The sequence below is a fragment of the Myxine glutinosa genome, chromosome 4 (genome assembly GCF_964187855.1).
Source record: "Myxine glutinosa chromosome 4, kmMyxGlut1.1, whole genome shotgun sequence".
Lineage (NCBI taxonomy): Eukaryota > Metazoa > Chordata > Myxini > Myxiniformes > Myxinidae > Myxine > Myxine glutinosa.
In genome coordinates, this window is record NC_136264.1 from 195,909,026 (window position 1) to 195,928,169 (window position 19,144).

Here is a 19,144-nt window from a genome sequence, read left to right on the forward strand (position 1 = left end):
TCACATAGGAGTATTGTGTGAATATTTGACGTTACTTGTGTGTATTTTGTGCTTGATCTGTAAATGCAGAACATGGGTGGGCACCTTCGTTTACTTGCCATTGCCATTGATGCAAAGACCTCAAAGCGGGTGCTGACGCTGGCTAGACCTTCCCGCCATGAACCCCTTTCTTTCTCCTTGCTAATGACCATCGAGGGAACCTTTGTGGCGACGGTGGAGGAGAATGGGCGAGCGGAGCGCATCGGCTTGCGCAGGGGTGACCAGGTGGGTGTTGCCTCCACAGACCTGGCAGGTAGTTAATATGTCTAATAGTACCATATATGGCTGGCGCAGCACCATGACCGATTCAACCGCCCATAATTTGCAAGATGTACTCAATTTATGACTTTGCAATTACATTCATTCATCTTACTATGAACCTGTGGGTTATAAGGTGCATACCGTGCTTGTGCAAATGTACAGCAACTCTTGTGCTGTCTTCAGCTCTGCTTCCAGCTCCTTCACTCTCAAATCTGCTTTCTGTTTTATTACCTCGCTCTTTGTTACGAGGGGTCGAAACAGAAAAAAATATATATTGAACTCAAAATTTGATATTGTTGTGTCATTTGTGGTGGAAGTTTTTGCCATCTTTCAACTTTTCCTTAGGTGGGAAGTGTGGGGATTTGCGATGACATTCCATCGACTTCGCTCGTTATGACTGTTGTTGACCTTGCTTGTTGTTGTGCTAACGGTTGTTTTTATATTTGTGTGGGTCTCTTCAGATCTTAGAGGTTAATAAAGTGAAGCTGGAGGGGTTACTACAATGCAAAGTGCTGGATCTCCTGCAGAAGAGCACACACCTGTCAATGACCGTACGGTCCAACCTGCTGCGTACGTGACAATTTGTTATCCTTCCGCTGAAATTGGATTGAGAACCCTCAGACAAAAAGGTCTCATCAAGATGGTTTTTTTTTGTTTGTTTTTTTTGTATAGAGTCGAGGCTCGTGAAAGAGCTAACATTTATCAAACAAACAAATCAAACGAACAAGCAAACAAAGTATATAAAAAGGGGGGCGGTCGACAAGATGGGGATAGAAGGGGAGGAAGCACACAAACACAACATTTGAGAGCAGGGACATCGGGAGATGTGTGGGAGGGAGAGGGCCTGGGGGGTGGGGGGCAGGATAGGTATAAAACGCAAGGACACCAAGGACTTCCAGGAAAGAAGTCGGCACCTCAAAAAATGGATTTGGGGTGAAATTAGCGGGGGTAGAAAAGATCAAGGTTTTGGATGGGGGAAGATAAGAGATGGTGGTGAACAGCTGTTTTGAAGACCCGGAGGGAGGAGTGGGATTGAAGAGAGTGAGGGAGTTTGTTCCAGAGGTGGGAGAAAAGAGGAATGAAAGAGTGAAGGTGAGCAGACAGTCTTGATTTTGGCAGTTTAACCATAAGAGGATTGCAGGCAGATCTTGTGCGACCTGTAGGAATATTTGGGGGACAGAGCCGAGAGAGAGCTAGGGGGGCAAGGCCAGAGAGGAGTCGGTAGAAGACAGAAAGCCCACCAACCTGCCTGCGGTGAGTAAGTGAAAGGCCCTTGGAGTTAGCTTCATCGCGGGAGATTCCAATGATTCTGAACGCTTTGGTTTCAACAGCGTGAAGACGAGCTAGGTATGAGGCAGGAGCACCAGCCCGTAGGGGAGAGCAGTATTCCATTGAGCTGCGGATGAAAGCCTTGTATGTGGTGAGGAGCTCAGGTGTGCCAAGGAAGGACTTCGCACGACGGAGGATGCCCAGTCGGCGACTGGCTTTGGAGGCCAGCTTGGAAATGTGGTTTTCCCAGGAAAGATCATGGCAGATAGTGAGACCCAAAAGCTTGAGTGACAGAACTTGTTGGAGAGGATTATTCAGAAAGTAGATGGGAGGGTTGTCCAGTCGGTCTTTTCGGAGAGAAAATGACATTAGCAATGACATTAGCTCTCACTGTCTGATAGTGCAGTCAGGTGATGCCTCCCCCCTCTCTCCTTCATGAACACTTGATACCTGGTATACAGTACATGTACAGTACCGGATGAATATCACTCAGTGGTTGAAACATCAGACCTAAAGCTTTCTTTGTTAGGCCTCTATGCTATTTGATGCATGTCCTTATAAATGGGTCTTCCCAAGTACAACCATTATTTTTGTTGCTGTTCAAATCCGCCCATGAATGAGTGAACCTGATGGCTCAACTTACTTTGATTTGACCATTATTCTTCCTCACATTCAGGCTTCAAGAAGTTGCAGAAGGAGAAAGCAAACTTGGAGAACAAGACCTTTCCACAGAAACGGTGGCATTGCATCGATGATAAGCGCATGTCGCTACCGGTGCCAGTGCTGTCTGGCAACCCCGGTGAACACCTAGTCATCAGTGGAAAGGGTTCGATGGGCAGCGTGAGCAGCAGGAAAATCCGGAAACTCATGAAGACCTTGCTGCCCGGCAAGCCAAGGTTGTGCAGTTTTGGGGGAATTGCATTTGGTTGGGAAGAACGATAGGGGTTTAACGCCAAGTTAAGAGGAATGTGGGAGGTGGTAATGGAAGCAAAATCTATAGATCAATGAAACATGATCATCAGATGCATCAGATGCATGGTGACTATTTGGCAATATTTCTCTGAATTCGAATCCAAGCTTTCAGAGCTAGACTTGGGATGTGGAGGCCTCCCCTAAACCTTGTTGACGAACTCACCAAAGTGTGTTCTCTGTTTATCCAGTGATGCTGGACTTGGAGCAGCGTTTGGAAAGCCAACAGAGGATGTAATGGGTACGTTTGCTGCACTTTCAAATACATTTTCTAAATTCTGCCATAGTTTGTTCTCCTTCTCTTGTACATGATGGTGAGAAATGTAGAGAAGTATACTCGTACATGTTTTGGTCTCACTATTGTAGCTTTTCTCGGAGCTTCTTCCTCCATGGATAAAATTGTGCATATCTTGGGTTAATTTGCATAAATTGAGTTTATTAGGCTTCCAGTGAGGTTCCCACTGGAAGCCGATTGTTCTTGTAAGGATTATTATTATTCTCGCATTTTGTGGAGACGACTCCGAGGAAACGGTTGTGGCCCGCTCTACGAAACTTTAACACATTATAGATACCAATGTAACTTAGTACATCATTATTTTTGACTTGCATTGGCTGCCATTGCCCATGACGTCATAAACTTTAAATGTCTTCTTCTCCAGAACCGCTGAAGGGATCAATGCAAAATTTTACAAATATGATCGCCTAGGCATGGGGATAAAAGTTTGCGGGGAAAAAAAAAGAAGTCATCGGTCACGTGGTTTGGCGGCCATATTGGATTTAAAAAATTTAAAATTTAAAAACCTACTTCTCCGAAACCGCTTCTCCAATCGATAAGAAACTTGAAGGATATGTTTACATACCGATGGGGGGGGAAATATTTGCAAACTATGATGTCAGTCATATGGTGTGGCCGCCATCTTGAACTTAAGAAAAATAATTAAATAATCTTTCTGGAGTACCGCTTAACGGATCAATGTGAAATGTCATACATATGATCAACTACTTATGTGGGAAAAGTATTTGTAAATGATGATGTGATCAGTCACGTGGTATGGTGGCCATATTGGATTTAAGGAAAAAATATTGGTGAAAATCCATATCTCCAGAACCACTCAACGAATATAGAAAGAATGATCGTTTTAAGGCCATTTTCCCCGCTAGAGCAGGGGTTAGCCTTGCGGGCCCCATGACAATCATGGTTCCCTGTTTGAGGCAATGTTTTTATGGCAGGATGCCCTTCCTGACGCCAACCCTTAATCGCCTCTTACGATGCGCAGGGATACGGTGTACCTATTCTAAATCGGGGTACACACCGTGATCATTTATCCCAGCAAGCTGGTACTCAATTTGCCGACCTCGGAAGGATGACAGGCTGAGTCAACCCCCCTGGCATTAATTCAGCGATTCGACCGGGATTCGAGCCCAGGATCCTTGGATCCCAAGCCGGCACACGCCTCCTCCCCCCAAGCCCTCTCCCCCGAAGCCCTCTCCCTCCAAGCCCTCTCCCTCCCACACATCTCCCTGCTCTTAAATGTTGTGTGCTCTCAAGTGTTTGTGTGCTTCCCCTTCTCTTGTCTTCCGCTCCCTCTTTTTATATATTTTGTTTGTCTGGTTGATTTGTTTGTGAAGTAAATGTCAGCGAGCCTCGATTCCACGAGCCTTCCACGATTTCACGAGCCTCGATTCAGTGTCCAAAAAAAACCCCTAACCGCTAAGCCAACACCAGCCATTCAACGGATCGATCTAAAACTTCACACGTATGATTGACTACACATGAGGATTTTTTTTTGCAAACTATGACATCAGTCACATGGTATGGCAGCCATCTTGGATTCAAGCAAAAAAATTGAAAATATATATCTCCAGAACCACTTAACCGATCCAAACCAAAATTTACAGGTATGATCGACTAACCCATAAGGAAAATTTATTGAAAATGATGACGTCATCCGTCACGTGGTATGGCGGCCATTTTGCCTGGAAGCCTATCATCACTGCTCCCAGTTCTAGTTTATCATTAAGATGGTTAGGATTAAGATGTCCCTGGTTCATATCCAGTTTCCCCCCTCTACACCTGAACCCAATTCGGTAATGGGTAGAGCGTATCCACACCGAATTTGGCAGGTCGGTAGTTTAATCCCAACCTCGGCCGAGTCATACCAAAGACTTAAAAAATAGTACGTGCTGCTTCTTTGCTTGATGCTCAGCATTCTGAAGTGATGATAGTTATGTTTGACGAGTAATGTTAAACTTATTTATTTATTTTCTCTGTTCTGTATTGTGGATAGATTTTATTTCAAATTGTTTTCAAATTCCAAAACGAAGAAATCTCAGATGCTGTTGGGTTCTCAAGATAACACGAGGATGATTGCAGGAGGCCAAGCAGTGATGCTTCCGCCGAGCGTGCCGGACCAGGCGCTGCGTGTGTACCGTGCTGACCAGTCGTGCAAGCACATGATGGTTTCGCGCGAGACGACGGTGAGCGAAGCTGTGGCCATGGTTATGCAGGAATTCCAGCAGAATGGACAACCCAGCAATTTTGCACTGGTTGAAGTTTGGGCCGGCCCTGGAGGGATGGTTCGACAGCGAAGACTCCCCCCTCAAATCTCCGATCTTGCAGATCGGATACCTTTGAATGCCAGGTATGCTGTTTTGAGATATCCTGCTCATACAGACAGACAGGGGTGAAAACATAACATCCGTCCACCTTCAGTGGCGGAGGTAATAAACCTCCGTCAATGCCACAACAGAGAAATTTTCTTGGCACCCGCCTTGACTGCAATATAACAAGATGGACAAACAAATTGTTTTCCACGAGTATTGTCTGCACTGTACAGGGTGTGTTACGTTGCTGTGTGCACTTTGTCCGCTGCATAAAATCTCTGCTATGCACACCTGAGCTGTATACAGGTGATTAGTTGGGTTTGTGGTTTTAGGAAGCTTGTATGTATTCCTCCCATCACTTTACTCATTGATTTCAAAATGGTTTATTTATTCTTCCTCAACTGAAGCCTAAGGGTCTCTAAATATTCCTGCTGTGTATACTTGACCCTCTTTTTCACAACTTCCAGGTACTATCTGACGTCAGTATGTGGATCGGAGGCACTCTACTCTGATGAAGTGTTGTCTGAACTTGAGCGAGAAGGCCACACGTCGTTGCTACAGCTGAAAGAGTGCGAAGTTGCTGCGGAGCTGTCTTTGCGTGCACACGGAGGCCTAGCGGCTTTGCGTGCGACCAGCCTGTTACGTGCTTCTTGCCGACTACCCAGCCACCTGACAGACGTAAACCTCAGTCGCTTTGAGCAGGTAAATAACCCATATTATGAATACCTGCTTACAACCTTGAATATTAAGTTGTACCTAAGTTCATAGCTATATTTACTGCCATTAATTTGCTGAGCACAACAGTATCGCTTCCTGTGATGAAGAGTGACGTTTGCTCTGGAATGATGATAATTATCCATGACTAAGATGGACATTCCACAATGAGGAAGGAAATAAACTCGCGTGTATGTGGTCTAAAAGGTCACATGGTTTTATATGTTGAAGGCGGTCTACTGTGGTGCCATTTGAGGTGAGGGAAGGGATGTATGGTCAGCATCCCTGAGAGACAGACTTGTCAAAGTGATACCAGTGTTTTGGGGAAGGAGGCACGTTTGGAACTTGGCTAAATTTGAGGAAGGAGACAAGTTTGGGACTTGGCTAAATTTGAGGAAGGAGACAAGTTTGGGACTTGGCTAAATTTGAGGAAGGAGACAAGTTTGGGAGGTTGGCTAAATTTGAGGAAGGAGACAAGTTTGGGAGGTTGGCTAAATTTGAGGAAGGAGACAAGTTTGGGAGGTTGGCTAAATTTGAAGAAGGAGACAAGTTTGGGAGGTTGGCTAAATTTGAGGAAGGAGACAAGTTTGGGACTTGGCTAAATTTGAGGAAGGAGACAAGTTTGGGACTTGGCTAAATTTGAGGAAGGAGACAAGTTTGGGAGGTTGGCTAAATTTGAGGAAGGAGACAAGTTTGGGACTTGGCTAAATTTGAGGAAGGAGACAAGTTTGGGACTTGGCTAAATTTGAGGAAGGAGACAAGTTTGGGACTTGGCTAAATTTGAGGAAGGAGACAAGTTTGGGAGGTTGGCTAAATTTGAGGAAGGAGACAAGTTTGGGAGGTTGGCTAAATTTGAGGAAGGAGACAAGTTTGGGAGGTTGGCTAAATTTGAGGAAGGAGACAAGTTTGGGAGGTTGGCTAAATTTGAGGAAGGAGACAAGTTTGGGAGGTTGGCTAAATTTGAGGAAGGAGACAAGTTTGGGACTTGGCTAAATTTGAGGAAGGAGACAAGTTTGGGAGGTTGGCTAAATTTGAGGAAGGAGACAAGTTTGGGAGGTTGGCTAAATTTGAGGAAGGAGACAAGTTTGGGACTTGGCTAAATTTGAGGAAGGAGACAAGTTTGGGACTTGGCTAAATTTGAGGAAGGAGACAAGTTTGGGAGGTTGGCTAAATTTGAAGAAGGAGACAAGTTTGGGAGGTTGGTTAAATTTGAGGAAGGAGACAAGTTTGGGACTTGGCTAAATTTGAGGAAGGAGACAAGTTTGGGACTTGGCTAAATTTGAGGAAGGAGACAAGTTTGGGAGGTTGGCTAAATTTGAGGAAGGAGACAAGTTTGGGAGGTTGGCTAAATTTGAGGAAGGAGACAAGTTTGGGACTTGGCTAAATTTGAGGAAGGAGACAAGTTTGGGACTTGGCTAAATTTGAGGAAGGAGACAAGTTTGGGAGGTTGGCTAAATTTGAGGAAGGAGACAAGTTTGGGAGGTTGGCTAAATTTGAGGAAGGAGACAAGTTTGGGACTTCGCTAAATTTGAGGAAGGAGACAAGTTTGGGAGGTTGGCTAAATTTGAGGAAGTAGACAAGTTTGGGACTTGGCTAAATTTGAGGAAGGAGACAAGTTTGAGAGGTTGGCTAAATTTGAGGAAGGAGGCAAGTCTGGGACTTGGCTAAATTTGAGGAAGGAGACAAGTTTGGGAGGTTTGGCTAAATTTGAGGAAGGAGACAAGTTTGGGAGGTTGGCTAAATTTGAGGAAGGAGACAAGTTTGGGAGGTTAGCTAAATTTGAGGAAGGAGACAAGTTTGGGACTTCGCTAAATTTGAGGAAGGAGACAAGTTTGGGAGGTTGGCTAAATTTGAGGAAGGAGACAAGTTTGGGAGGTTGGCTAAATTTGAGGAAGGAGACAAGTTTGGGACTTGGCTAAATTTGAGGAAGGAGACAAGTTTGGGAGGTTGGCTAAATTTGAGGAAGGAGACAAGTTTGGGACTTGGCTAAATTTGAGGAAGGAGACAAGTTTGGGACTTGGCTAAATTTGAGGAAGGAGACAAGTTTGGGAGGTTGGCTAAATTTGAGGAAGGAGACAAGTTTGGGAGGTTGGCTAAATTTGAGGAAGGAGACAAGTTTGGGACTTCGCTAAATTTGAGGAAGGAGACAAGTTTGGGAGGTTGGCTAAATTTGAGGAAGTAGACAAGTTTGGGACTTGGCTAAATTTGAGGAAGGAGACAAGTTTGAGAGGTTGGCTAAATTTGAGGAAGGAGGCAAGTCTGGGACTTGGCTAAATTTGAGGAAGGAGACAAGTTTGGGAGGTTTGGCTAAATTTGAGGAAGGAGACAAGTTTGGGAGGTTGGCTAAATTTGAGGAAGGAGACAAGTTTGGGAGGTTAGCTAAATTTGAGGAAGGAGACAAGTTTGGGACTTCGCTAAATTTGAGGAAGGAGACAAGTTTGGGAGGTTGGCTAAATTTGAGGAAGGAGACAAGTTTGGGAGGTTGGCTAAATTTGAGGAAGGAGACAAGTTTGGGACTTGGCTAAATTTGAGGAAGGAGACAAGTTTGGGAGGTTGGCTAAATTTGAGGAAGGAGACAAGTTTGGGACTTCGCTAAATTTGAGGAAGGAGACTAGTTTGGGAGGTTGGCTAAATTTGAGGATGGAGACAAGTTTGGGAGGTTGGCTAAATTTGAGGAAGGAGACAAGTTTGGGACTTCGCTAAATTTGAGGAAGGAGACTAGTTTGGGAGGTTGGCTAAATTTGAGGAAGGAGACAAGTTTGGGAGGTTGGGTAAATTTGAGGAAGGAGACAAGTTTGGGACTTCGCTAAATTTGAGGAAGGAGACTAGTTTGGGAGGTTGGCTAAATTTGAGGAAGGAGACAAGTTTGGGACTTGGCTAAATTTGAGGAAGGAGACAAGTTTGGGAGGTTGGCTAAATTTGAGGAAGGAGACAAGTTTGGGACTTCGCTAAATTTGAGGAAGGAGACAAGTTTGGGAGGTTGGCTAAATTTGAGGATGGAGACAAGTTTGGGAGGTTGGCTAAATTTGAGGAAGGAGACAAGTTTGGGAGGTTGGCTAAATTTGAGGAAGGAGGCAAGTCTGGGACTTGGCTAAATTTGAGGAAGGAGACAAGTTTGGGAGGTTTGGCTAAATTTGAGGAAGGAGACAAGTTTGGGAGGTTGGCTAAATTTGAGGAAGGAGGCAAGTTTGGGACTTGGCTAAATTTGAGGAAGGAGACAAGTTTGGGAGGTTGGCTAAATTTGAGGAAGGAGGCAAGTTTGGGACTTGGCTAAATTTGAGGAAGGAGGCAAGCCTGGGACTTGGCTAAATTTGAGGAAGGAGACAAGTTTGGGAGGTTTGGCTAAATTTGAGGAAGGAGACAAGTTTGGGAGGTTGGCTAAATTTGAGGAAGGAGACAAGTTTGGGAGGTTGGCTAAATTTGAGGAAAGAGACAAGTTTGGGACTTGGCTAAATTTGAGGAAGGAGACAAGTTTGGGAGGTTGGCTAAATTTGAGGAAGGAGACAAGTTTGGGACTTCGCTAAATTTGAGGAAGGAGACAAGTTTGGGACTTCGCTAAATTCGAGGAAGGAGACAAGTTTGGGAGGTTGGCTAAATTTGAGGAAGGAGACAAGTTTGGGACTTCGCTAAATTTGAGGAAGGAGACAAGTTTGGGACTTGGCTAAATTTGAGGAAGGAGACAAGTTTGGGACTTGGCTAAATTTGAGGAAGGAGACAAGTTTGGGAGGTTGGCTAAATTTGAGGATGGAGACAAGTTTGGGAGGTTGGCTAAATTTGAGGAAGGAGACAAGTTTGGGACTTCGCTAAATTTGAGGAAGGAGACAAGTTTGGGAGGTTGGCTAAATTTGAGGATGGAGACAAGTTTGGGAGGTTGGCTAAATTTGAGGAAGGAGACAAGTTTGGGACTTCGCTAAATTTGAGGAAGGAGACAAGTTTGGGACTTGGCTAAATTTGAGGAAGGAGACAAGTTTGGGAGGTTGGCTAAATTTGAGGATGGAGACAAGTTTGGGACTTGGCTAAATTTGAGGAAGGAGACAAGTTTGGGACTTCGCTAAATTTGAGGAAGGAGACAAGTTTGGGACTTGGCTAAATTTGAGGAAGGAGACAAGTTTGGGGCTTGGCTAAATTTGAGGAAGGAGACTAGTTTGGGAGGTTGGCTAAATTTGAGGAAGGAGACAAGTTTGGGAGGTTGGCTAAATTTGAGGAAGGAGAGAAATTTGGGAGGTTGGCTAAATTTGAGGAAGGAGACAAGTTTGGGAGGTTGGCTAAATTTGAGGAAGGAGACCAGTTTGGGACTTGGCTAAATTTGAGGAAGGAGACAAGTTTGGGAGGTTGGCTAAATTTGAGGAAGGATACAAGTTTGGGACTTCGCTAAATTTGAGGAAGGAGACTAGTTTGGGAGGTTGGCTAAATTTGAGGAAGGAGACAAGTTTGGGAGGTTGGCTAAATTTGAGGAAGGAGAGAAATTTGGGAGGTTGGCTAAATTTGAGGAAGGAGACAAGTTTGGGAGGTTGGCTAAATTTGAGGAAGGAGACAAGTTTGGGAGGTTGGCTAAATTTGAGGAAGGAGGCAAGTTTGGGACTTGGCTAAATTTGAGGAAGGAGACAAGTTTGGGAGGTTGGCTAAATTTGAGGAAGGAGACAAGTTTGGGACTTGGCTAAATTTGAGGAAGGAGACAAGTTTGGGAGGTTGGCTAAATTTGAGGAAGGAGACAAGTTTGGGAGGTTGGCTAAATTTGAGGAAGGAGGCAAGTTTGGGACTTGGCTAAATTTGAGGAAGGAGACAAGTTTGGGGCTTGGCTAAATTTGAGGAAGGAGACAAGTTTGGGAGGTTGGCTAAATTTGAGGAAGGAGAGAAATTTGGGAGGTTGGCTAAATTTGAGGAAGGAGACAAGTTTGGGAGGTTGGCTAAATTTGAGGAAGGAGACAAGTTTGGGACTTGGCTAAATTTGAGGAAGGAGACAAGTTTGGGAGGTTGGCTAAATTTGAGGAAGGAGACAAGTTTGGGAGGTTGGCTAAATTTGAGGAAGGAGACAAGTTTGGGAGGTTGGCTAAATTTGAGGAAGGAGACAAGTTTGGGACTTGGCTAAATTTGAGGAAGGAGAAAAGTTTGGGAGGTTGGCTAAATTTGAGGAAGGAGAAAAGTTTGGGAGGTTGGCTAAATTTGAGGAAGGAGACAAGTTTGGGACTTGGCTAAATTTGAGGAAGGAGACAAGTTTGGGACTTGGCTAAATTTGAGGAAGGAGACAAGTTTGGGACTTGGCTAAATTTGAGGAAGGAGACAAGTTTGGGACTTGGCTAAATTTGAGGAAGGAGACAAGTTTGGGAGGTTGGCTAAATTTGAGGAAGGAGACAAGTTTGGGAGGTTGGTTAAATTTGAGGAAGGAGACAAGTTTGGGACTTGGCTAAATTTGAGGAAGGAGACAAGTTTGGGACTTGGCTAAATTTGAGGAAGGAGAAAAGTTTGGGAGGTTGGCTAAATTTGAGGAAGGAGACAAGTTTGGGAGGTTGGCTAAATTTGAGGAAGGAGAAAAGTTTGGGAGGTTGGCTAAATTTGAGGAAGGAGACAAGTTTGGGAGGTTGGCTAAATTTGAGGAAGGAGACAAGTTTGGGAGGTTGGCTAAATTTGAGGAAGGAGAAAAGTTTGGGAGGTTGGCTAAATTTGAGGAAGGAGAAAAGTTTGGGAGGTTGGTTAAATTTGAGGAAGGAGACAAGTTTGGGACTTGGCTAAATTTGAGGAAGGAGACTAGTTTGGGAGGTTGGCTAAATTTGAGGAAGGAGACAAGTTTGGGAGGTTGGCTAAATTTGAGGAAGGAGACAAGTTTGGGAGGTTGGCTAAATTTGAGGAAGGAGACAAGTTTGGGAGGTTGGCTAAATTTGAGGAAGGAGACAAGTTTGGGACTTGGCTAAATTTGAGGAAGGAGGCAAGTCTGGGACTTGGCTAAATTTGAGGAAGGAGACAAGTTTGGGAGGTTGGCTAAATTTGAGGAAGGAGACAAGTTTGGGAGGTTGGCTAAATTTGAGGAAGGAGACAAGTTTGGGAGGTTGGCTAAATTTGAGGAAGGAGACAAGTTTGGGAGGTTGGCTAAATTTGAGGAAGGAGACAAGTTTGGGACTTGGCTAAATTTGAGGAAGGAGAAAAGTTTGGGAGGTTGGCTAAATTTGAGGAAGGAGAAAAGTTTGGGAGGTTGGTTAAATTTGAGGAAGGAGACAAGTTTGGGACTTGGCTAAATTTGAGGAAGGAGACTAGTTTGGGAGGTTGGCTAAATTTGAGGAAGGAGACAAGTTTGGGAGGTTGGCTAAATTTGAGGAAGGAGACCAGTTTGGGACTTGGCTAAATTTGAGGAAGGAGACAAGTTTGGGAGGTTGGCTAAATTTGAGGAAGGAGACCAGTTTGGGACTTGGCTACATTTGAGGAAGGAGACAAGTTTGGGACTTGGCTAAATTTGAGGAAGGAGACAAGTTTGGGACTTGGCTAAATTTGAGGAAGGAGACAAGTTTGGGAGGTTGGCTAAATTTGAGGAAGGAGACGAGTTTGGGAGGTTGGCTAAATTTGAGGAAGGAGATAAGTTTGGGAGGTTGGCTAAATTTGAGGAAGGAGACGAGTTTGGGAGGTTGGCTAAATTTGAGGAAGGAGACGAGTTTGGGAGGTTGGCTAAATTTGAGGAAGGAGACGAGTTTGGGAGGTTGGCTAAATTTGAGGAAGGAGAAAAGTTTGGGAGGTTGGCTAAATTTGAGGAAGGAGATAAGTTTGGGAGGTTGGCTAAATTTGAGGAAGGAGACAGATTTGGGAGGTTGGCTAAATTTGAGGAAGGAGACGAGTTTGGGAGGTTGGCTAAATTTGAGGAAGGAGATAAGTTTGGGAGGTTGGCTAAATTTGAGGAAGGAGACAAGTTTGGGAGGTTGGCTAAATTTGAGGAAGGAGACCAGTTTGGGACTTGGCTACATTTGAGGAAGGAGACAAGTTTGGGACTTGGCTAAATTTGAGGAAGGAGACAAGTTTGGGACTTGGCTAAATTTGAGGAAGGAGACAAGTTTGGGAGGTTGGCTAAATTTGAGGAAGGAGACCAGTTTGGGACTTGGCTACATTTGAGGAAGGAGACAAGTTTGGGACTTGGCTAAATTTGAGGAAGGAGACAAGTTTGGGAGGTTGGCTAAATTTGAGGAAGGAGACAAGTTTGGGAGGTTGGCTAAATTTGAGGAAGGAGATAAGTTTGGGAGGTTGGCTAAATTTGAGGAAGGAGACAAGTTTGGGACTTGGCTAAATTTGAGGAAGGAGACAAGTTTGGGACTTGGCTAAATTTGAGGAAGGAGACAAGTTTGGGACTTGGCTAAATTTGAGGAAGGAGACAAGTTTGGGAGGTTGGCTAAATTTGAGGAAGGAGACAAGTTTGGGAGGTTGGCTAAATTTGAGGAAGGAGACAAGTTTGGGAGGTTGGCTAAATTTGAGGAAGGAGAAAAGTTTGGGAGGTTGGTTAAATTTGAGGAAGGAGACAAGTTTGGGAGGTTGGCTAAATTTGAGGAAGGAGAAAAGTTTGGGAGGTTGGCTAAATTTGAGGAAGGAGACAAGTTTGGGAGGTTGGCTAAATTTGAGGAAGGAGACAAGTTTGGGAGGTTGGCTAAATTTGAGGAAGGAGACAAGTTTGGGACTTGGCTAAATTTGAGGAAGGAGACAAGTTTGGGAGGTTGGCTAAATTTGAGGAAGGAGACAAGTTTGGGAGGTTGGCTAAATTTGAGGAAGGAGAAAAGTTTGGGAGGTTGGCTAAATTTGAGGAAGGAGACAAGTTTGGGAGGTTGGCTAAATTTGAGGAAGGAGACAAGTTTGGGAGGTTGGCTAAATTTGAGGAAGGAGAAAAGTTTGGGAGGTTGGCTAAATTTGAGGAAGGAGACAAGTTTGGGACTTAGTTAAATTTGAGGAAGGAGACAAGTTTGGGAGGTTGGCTAAATTTGAGGAAGGAGAAAAGTTTGGGAGGTTGGCTAAATTTGAGGAAGGAGACAAGTTTGGGAGGTTGGCTAAATTTGAGGAAGGAGAAAAGTTTGGGAGGTTGGTTAAATTTGAGGAAGGAGACAAGTTTGGGACTTGGCTAAATTTGAGGAAGGAGACTAGTTTGGGAGGTTGGCTAAATTTGAGGAAGGAGACAAGTTTGGGAGGTTGGCTAAATTTGAGGAAGGAGACCAGTTTGGGACTTGGCTACATTTGAGGAAGGAGACTAGTTTGGGAGGTTGGCTAAATTTGAGGAAGGAGACAAGTTTGGGACTTGGCTAAATTTGAGGAAGGAGAAAAGTTTGGGAGGTTGGCTAAATTTGAGGAAGGAGAAAAGTTTGGGAGGTTGGTTAAATTTGAGGAAGGAGACAAGTTTGGGACTTGGCTAAATTTGAGGAAGGAGACAAGTTTGGGAGGTTGGCTAAATTTGAGGAAGGAGACCAGTTTGGGACTTGGCTAAATTTGAGGAAGGAGACAAGTTTGGGAGGTTGGCTAAATTTGAGGAAGGAGACCAGTTTGGGACTTGGCTACATTTGAGGAAGGAGACAAGTTTGGGACTTGGCTAAATTTGAGGAAGGAGACAAGTTTGGGACTTGGCTAAATTTGAGGAAGGAGACAAGTTTGGGAGGTTGGCTAAATTTGAGGAAGGAGACGAGTTTGGGAGGTTGGCTAAATTTGAGGAAGGAGATAAGTTTGGGAGGTTGGCTAAATTTGAGGAAGGAGACGAGTTTGGGAGGTTGGCTAAATTTGAGGAAGGAGACAAGTTTGGGACTTGGCTAAATTTGAGGAAGGAGACAAGTTTGGGAGGTTGGCTAAATTTGAGGAAGGAGACAAGTTTGGGAGGTTGGCTAAATTTGAGGAAGGAGACTAGTTTGGGAGGTTGGCTAAATTTGAGGAAAGAGACAAGTTTGGGACTTGGCTAAATTTGAGGAAGGAGACTAGTTTGGGAGGTTGGCTAAATTTGAGGAAGGAGACAAGTTTGGGAGGTTGGCTAAATTTGAGGAAGGAGACTAGTTTGGGAGGTTGGCTAAATTTGAGGAAAGAGACAAGTTTGGGACTTGGCTAAATTTGAGGAAGGAGACTAGTTTGGGAGGTTGGCTAAATTTGAGGAAGGAGACAAGTTTGGGACTTGGCTAAATTTGAGGAAGGAGAAAAGTTTGGGAGGTTGGCTAAATTTGAGGAAGGAGAAAAGTTTGGGACTTGGCTAAATTTGAGGAAGGAGAAAAGTTTGGGAGGTTGGCTAAATTTGAGGAAGGAGAAAAGTTTGGGAGGTTGGCTAAATTTGAGGAAGGAGATAAGTTTGGGAGGTTGGCTAAATTTGAGGAAGGAGACTAGTTTGGGAGGTTGGCTAAATTTGAGGAAGGAGACTAGTTTGGGAGGTTGGCTAAATTTGAGGAAGGAGAAAAGTTTGGGAGGTTGGCTAAATTTGAGGAAGGAGACAAGTTTGGGAGGTTGGCTAAATTTGAGGAAGGAGACAAGTTTGGGACTTGGCTAAATTTGAGGAAGGAGAAAAGTTTGGGAGGTTGGCTAAATTTGAGGAAGGAGACAAGTTTGGGAGGTTGGCTAAATTTGAGGAAGGAGACTAGTTTGGGAGGTTGGCTAAATTTGAGGAAGGAGACTAGTTTGGGAGGTTGGCTAAATTTGAGGAATGAGACAATTTTGGGACTTGGCTAAATTTGAGGAAGGAGACAAGTTTGGGAGGTTGGCTAAATTTGAGGAAGGAGACAAGTTTGGGAGGTTGGCTAAATTTGAGGAAGGAGACAAGTTTGGGAGGTTGGCTAAATTTGAGGAAGGAGACAAGTTTGGGACTTGGCTAAATTTGAGGAAGGAGAAAAGTTTGGGAGGTTGGCTAAATTTGAGGAAGGAGAAAAGTTTGGGAGGTTGGCTAAATTTGAGGAAGGAGATAAGTTTGGGAGGTTGGCTAAATTTGAGGAAGGAGACTAGTTTGGGAGGTTGGCTAAATTTGAGGAAGGAGACTAGTTTGGGAGGTTGGCTAAATTTGAGGAAGGAGAAAAGTTTGGGAGGTTGGCTAAATTTGAGGAAGGAGACAAGTTTGGGAGGTTGGCTAAATTTGAGGAAGGAGACAAGTTTGGGACTTGGCTAAATTTGAGGAAGGAGAAAAGTTTGGGAGGTTGGCTAAATTTGAGGAAGGAGACAAGTTTGGGACTTGGCTAAATTTGAGGAAGGAGACAAGTTTGGGAGGTTGGCTAAATTTGAGGAAGGAGACAAGTTTGGGAGGTTGGCTAAATTTGAGGAAGGAGACAAGTTTGGGAGGTTGGCTAAATTTGAGGAAGGAGACAAGTTTGGGACTTGGCTAAATTTGAGGAAGGAGAAAAGTTTGGGAGGTTGGCTAAATTTGAGGAAGGAGAAAAGTTTGGGAGGTTGGCTAAATTTGAGGAAGGAGATAAGTTTGGGAGGTTGGCTAAATTTGAGGAAGGAGACTAGTTTGGGAGGTTGGCTAAATTTGAGGAAGGAGACTAGTTTGGGAGGTTGGCTAAATTTGAGGAAGGAGAAAAGTTTGGGAGGTTGGCTAAATTTGAGGAAGGAGACAAGTTTGGGAGGTTGGCTAAATTTGAGGAAGGAGACAAGTTTGGGACTTGGCTAAATTTGAGGAAGGAGAAAAGTTTGGGAGGTTGGCTAAATTTGAGGAAGGAGACAAGTTTGGGAGGTTGGCTAAATTTGAGGAAGGAGACTAGTTTGGGAGGTTGGCTAAATTTGAGGAATGAGACAATTTTGGGAGGTTGGCTAAATTTGAGGAATGAGACAATTTTGGGAGGTTGGCTAAATTTGAGGAAGGAGAAAAGTTTGGGAGGTTGGCTAAATTTGAGGAAGGAGACGAGTTTGGGAGGTTGGCTAAATTTGAGGAAGGAGACTAGTTTGGGAGGTTGGCTAAATTTGAGGAATGAGACAATTTTGGGACTTGGCTAAATTTGAGGAAGGAGACAAGTTTGGGAGGTTGGCTAAATTTGAGGAAGGAGACAAGTTTGGGAGGTTGGCTAAATTTGAGGAAGGAGACAAGTTTGGGAGGTTGGCTAAATTTGAGGAAGGAGACAAGTTTGGGACTTGGCTAAATTTGAGGAAGGAGACAAGTTTGGGAGGTTGGCTAAATTTGAGGAAGGAGACAAGTTTGGGAGGTTGGCTAAATTTGAGGAAGGAGACAAGTTTGGGAGGATGGCTAAATTTGAGGAAGGAGACAAGTTTGGGAGGTTGGCTAAATTTGAGGAAGGAGACAAGTTTGGGAGGTTGGCTAAATTTGAGGAAGGAGACAAGTTTGGGAGGTTGGCTAAATTTGAGGAAGGAGACAAGTTTGGGAGGTTGGCTAAATTTGAGGAAGGAGACAAGTTTGGGAGGTTGGCTAAATTTGAGGAAGGAGACAAGTTTGGGAGGTTGGCTAAATTTGAGGAAGGAGACAAGTCTGGGACTTGGCTAAATTTGAGGAAGGAGACAAGTTTGGGAGGTTTGGCTAAATTTGAGGAAGGAGACAAGTTTGGGAGGATGGCTAAATTTGAGATAGGAGACAAGTTTGGGACTTGGCTAAATTTGAGGAAGGAGAAAAGTTTGGGAGGTTGGCTAAATTTGAGGAAGGAGAAAAGTTTGGGAGGTTGGCTAAATTTGAGGAAGGAGACAAGTTTGGGACTTGGCTAAATTTGAGGAAGGAGACAAGTTTGGGACTTGGCTAAATTTGAGGAAGGAGACAAGTTTGGGACTTGGCTAAATTTGAGGAAGGAGACAAGTTTGGGACTTGGCTAAATTTGAGGAAGGAGACAAGTTTGGGACTTGGCTAAATTTGAGGAAGGAGACAAGTTTGGGACTTGGCTAAATTTGAGGAAGGAGACAAGTTTGGGAGGTTGGCTAAATTTGAGGAAGGAGACAAGTTTGGGAGGTTGGCTAAATTTGAGGAAGGAGAAAAGTTTGGGAGGTTGGCTAAATTTGAGGAAGGAGACAAGTTTGGGAGGTTGGCTAAATTTGAGGAAGGAGAAAAGTTTGGGAGGTTGGTTAAATTTGAGGAAGGAGACAAGTTTGGGACTTGGCTAAATTTGAGGAAGGAGACAAGTTTGGGAGGTTGGCTAAATTTGAGGAAGGAGAAAAGTTTGGGAGGTTGGTTAAATTTGAGGAAGGAGACAAGTTTGGGACTTGGCTAAATTTGAGGAAGGAGACAAGTTTGGGAGGTTGGCTAAATTTGAGGAAGGAGAAAAGTTTGGGAGGTTGGTTAAATTTGAGGAAGGAGACAAGTTTGGGACTTGGCTAAATTTGAGGAAGGAGACTAGTTTGGGAGGTTGGCTAAATTTGAGGAAGGGGACTAGTTTGGGAGGTTGGTTAAATTTGAGGAAGGAGACAAGTTTGGGAGGTTGGCTAAATTTGAGGAAGGAGACAAGTTTGGGACTTGGCTAAATTTGAGGAAGGAGACAAGTTTGGGAGGTTGGCTAAATTTGAGGAAGGAGACAAGTTTGGGAGGTTGGCTAAATTTGAGGAAGGAGAAAAGTTTGGGAGGTTGGTTAAATTTGAGGAAGGAGACAAGTTTGGGACTTGGCTAAATTTGAGGAAGGAGACAAGTTTGGGAGGTTTGGCTAAATTTGAGGAAGGAGACAAGTTTGGGAGGTTGGCTAAATTTGAGGAAGGAGACAAGTTTGGGACTTGGCTAAATTTGAGGAAGGAGACAAGTTTGGGACTTGGCTAAATTTGAGGAAGGAGACAAGTTTGGGAGGTTGGCTAAATTTGAGGAAGGAGACAAGTTTGGGACTTGGCTAAATTTGAGGAAGGAGACAAGTTTGGGACTTGGCTAAATTTGAGGAAGGAGACAAGTTTGGGAGGTTGGCTAAATTTGAGGAAGGAGACAAGTTTGGGAGGTTGGCTAAATTTGAGGAAGGAGACAAGTTTGGGAGGTTGGCTAAATTTGAGGAAGGAGAAAAGTTTGGGAGGTTGGTTAAATTTGAGGAAGGAGACAAGTTTGGGACTTGGCTAAATTTGAGGAAGGAGACAAGTTTGGGAGGTTGGCTAAATTTGAGGAAGGAGACAAGTTTGGGAGGTTGGCTAAATTTGAGGAAGGAGAAAAGTTTGGGAGGTTGGTTAAATTTGAGGAAGGAGACAAGTTTGGGACTTGGCTAAATTTGAGGAAGGAGAAAAGTTTGGGACTTCGCTAAATTTGAGGAAGGAGACTAGTTTGGGAGGTTGGCTAAATTTGAGGAAGGAGACAAGTTTGGGACTTGGCTAAATTTGAGGAAGGATACAAGTTTGGGACTTCGCTAAATTTGAGGAAGGAGACTAGTTTGGGAGGTTGGCTAAATTTGAGGAAGGAGACAAGTTT

The 19,144-nt window shown here is 44.1% G+C and overlaps 2 protein-coding genes across 2 annotated transcripts in view; one reads left to right on the forward strand and one right to left on the reverse strand.

Annotated features, from left to right (window-relative positions):
• Window positions 1-19,144, reverse strand: part of TSEN2 (tRNA splicing endonuclease subunit 2) — an 841,321-nt gene that overhangs the window by 443,812 nt on the left and 378,365 nt on the right. The gene's annotated exons all lie outside the window — the stretch shown is intronic.
• Window positions 1-19,144, forward strand: part of LOC137425607 (rap guanine nucleotide exchange factor 6) — a 159,485-nt gene that overhangs the window by 98,642 nt on the left and 41,699 nt on the right. Inside the window, exons 14-19 of the mRNA XM_078776842.1 lie at window positions 70-264; window positions 762-870; window positions 2,246-2,465; window positions 2,730-2,779; window positions 4,913-5,180; window positions 5,610-5,844. Coding sequence (XP_078632968.1) covers window positions 70-264; window positions 762-870; window positions 2,246-2,465; window positions 2,730-2,779; window positions 4,913-5,180; window positions 5,610-5,844 — 1,077 coding nt within the window. The remainder of the gene's footprint in view (window positions 1-69; window positions 265-761; window positions 871-2,245; window positions 2,466-2,729; window positions 2,780-4,912; window positions 5,181-5,609; window positions 5,845-19,144) is intronic.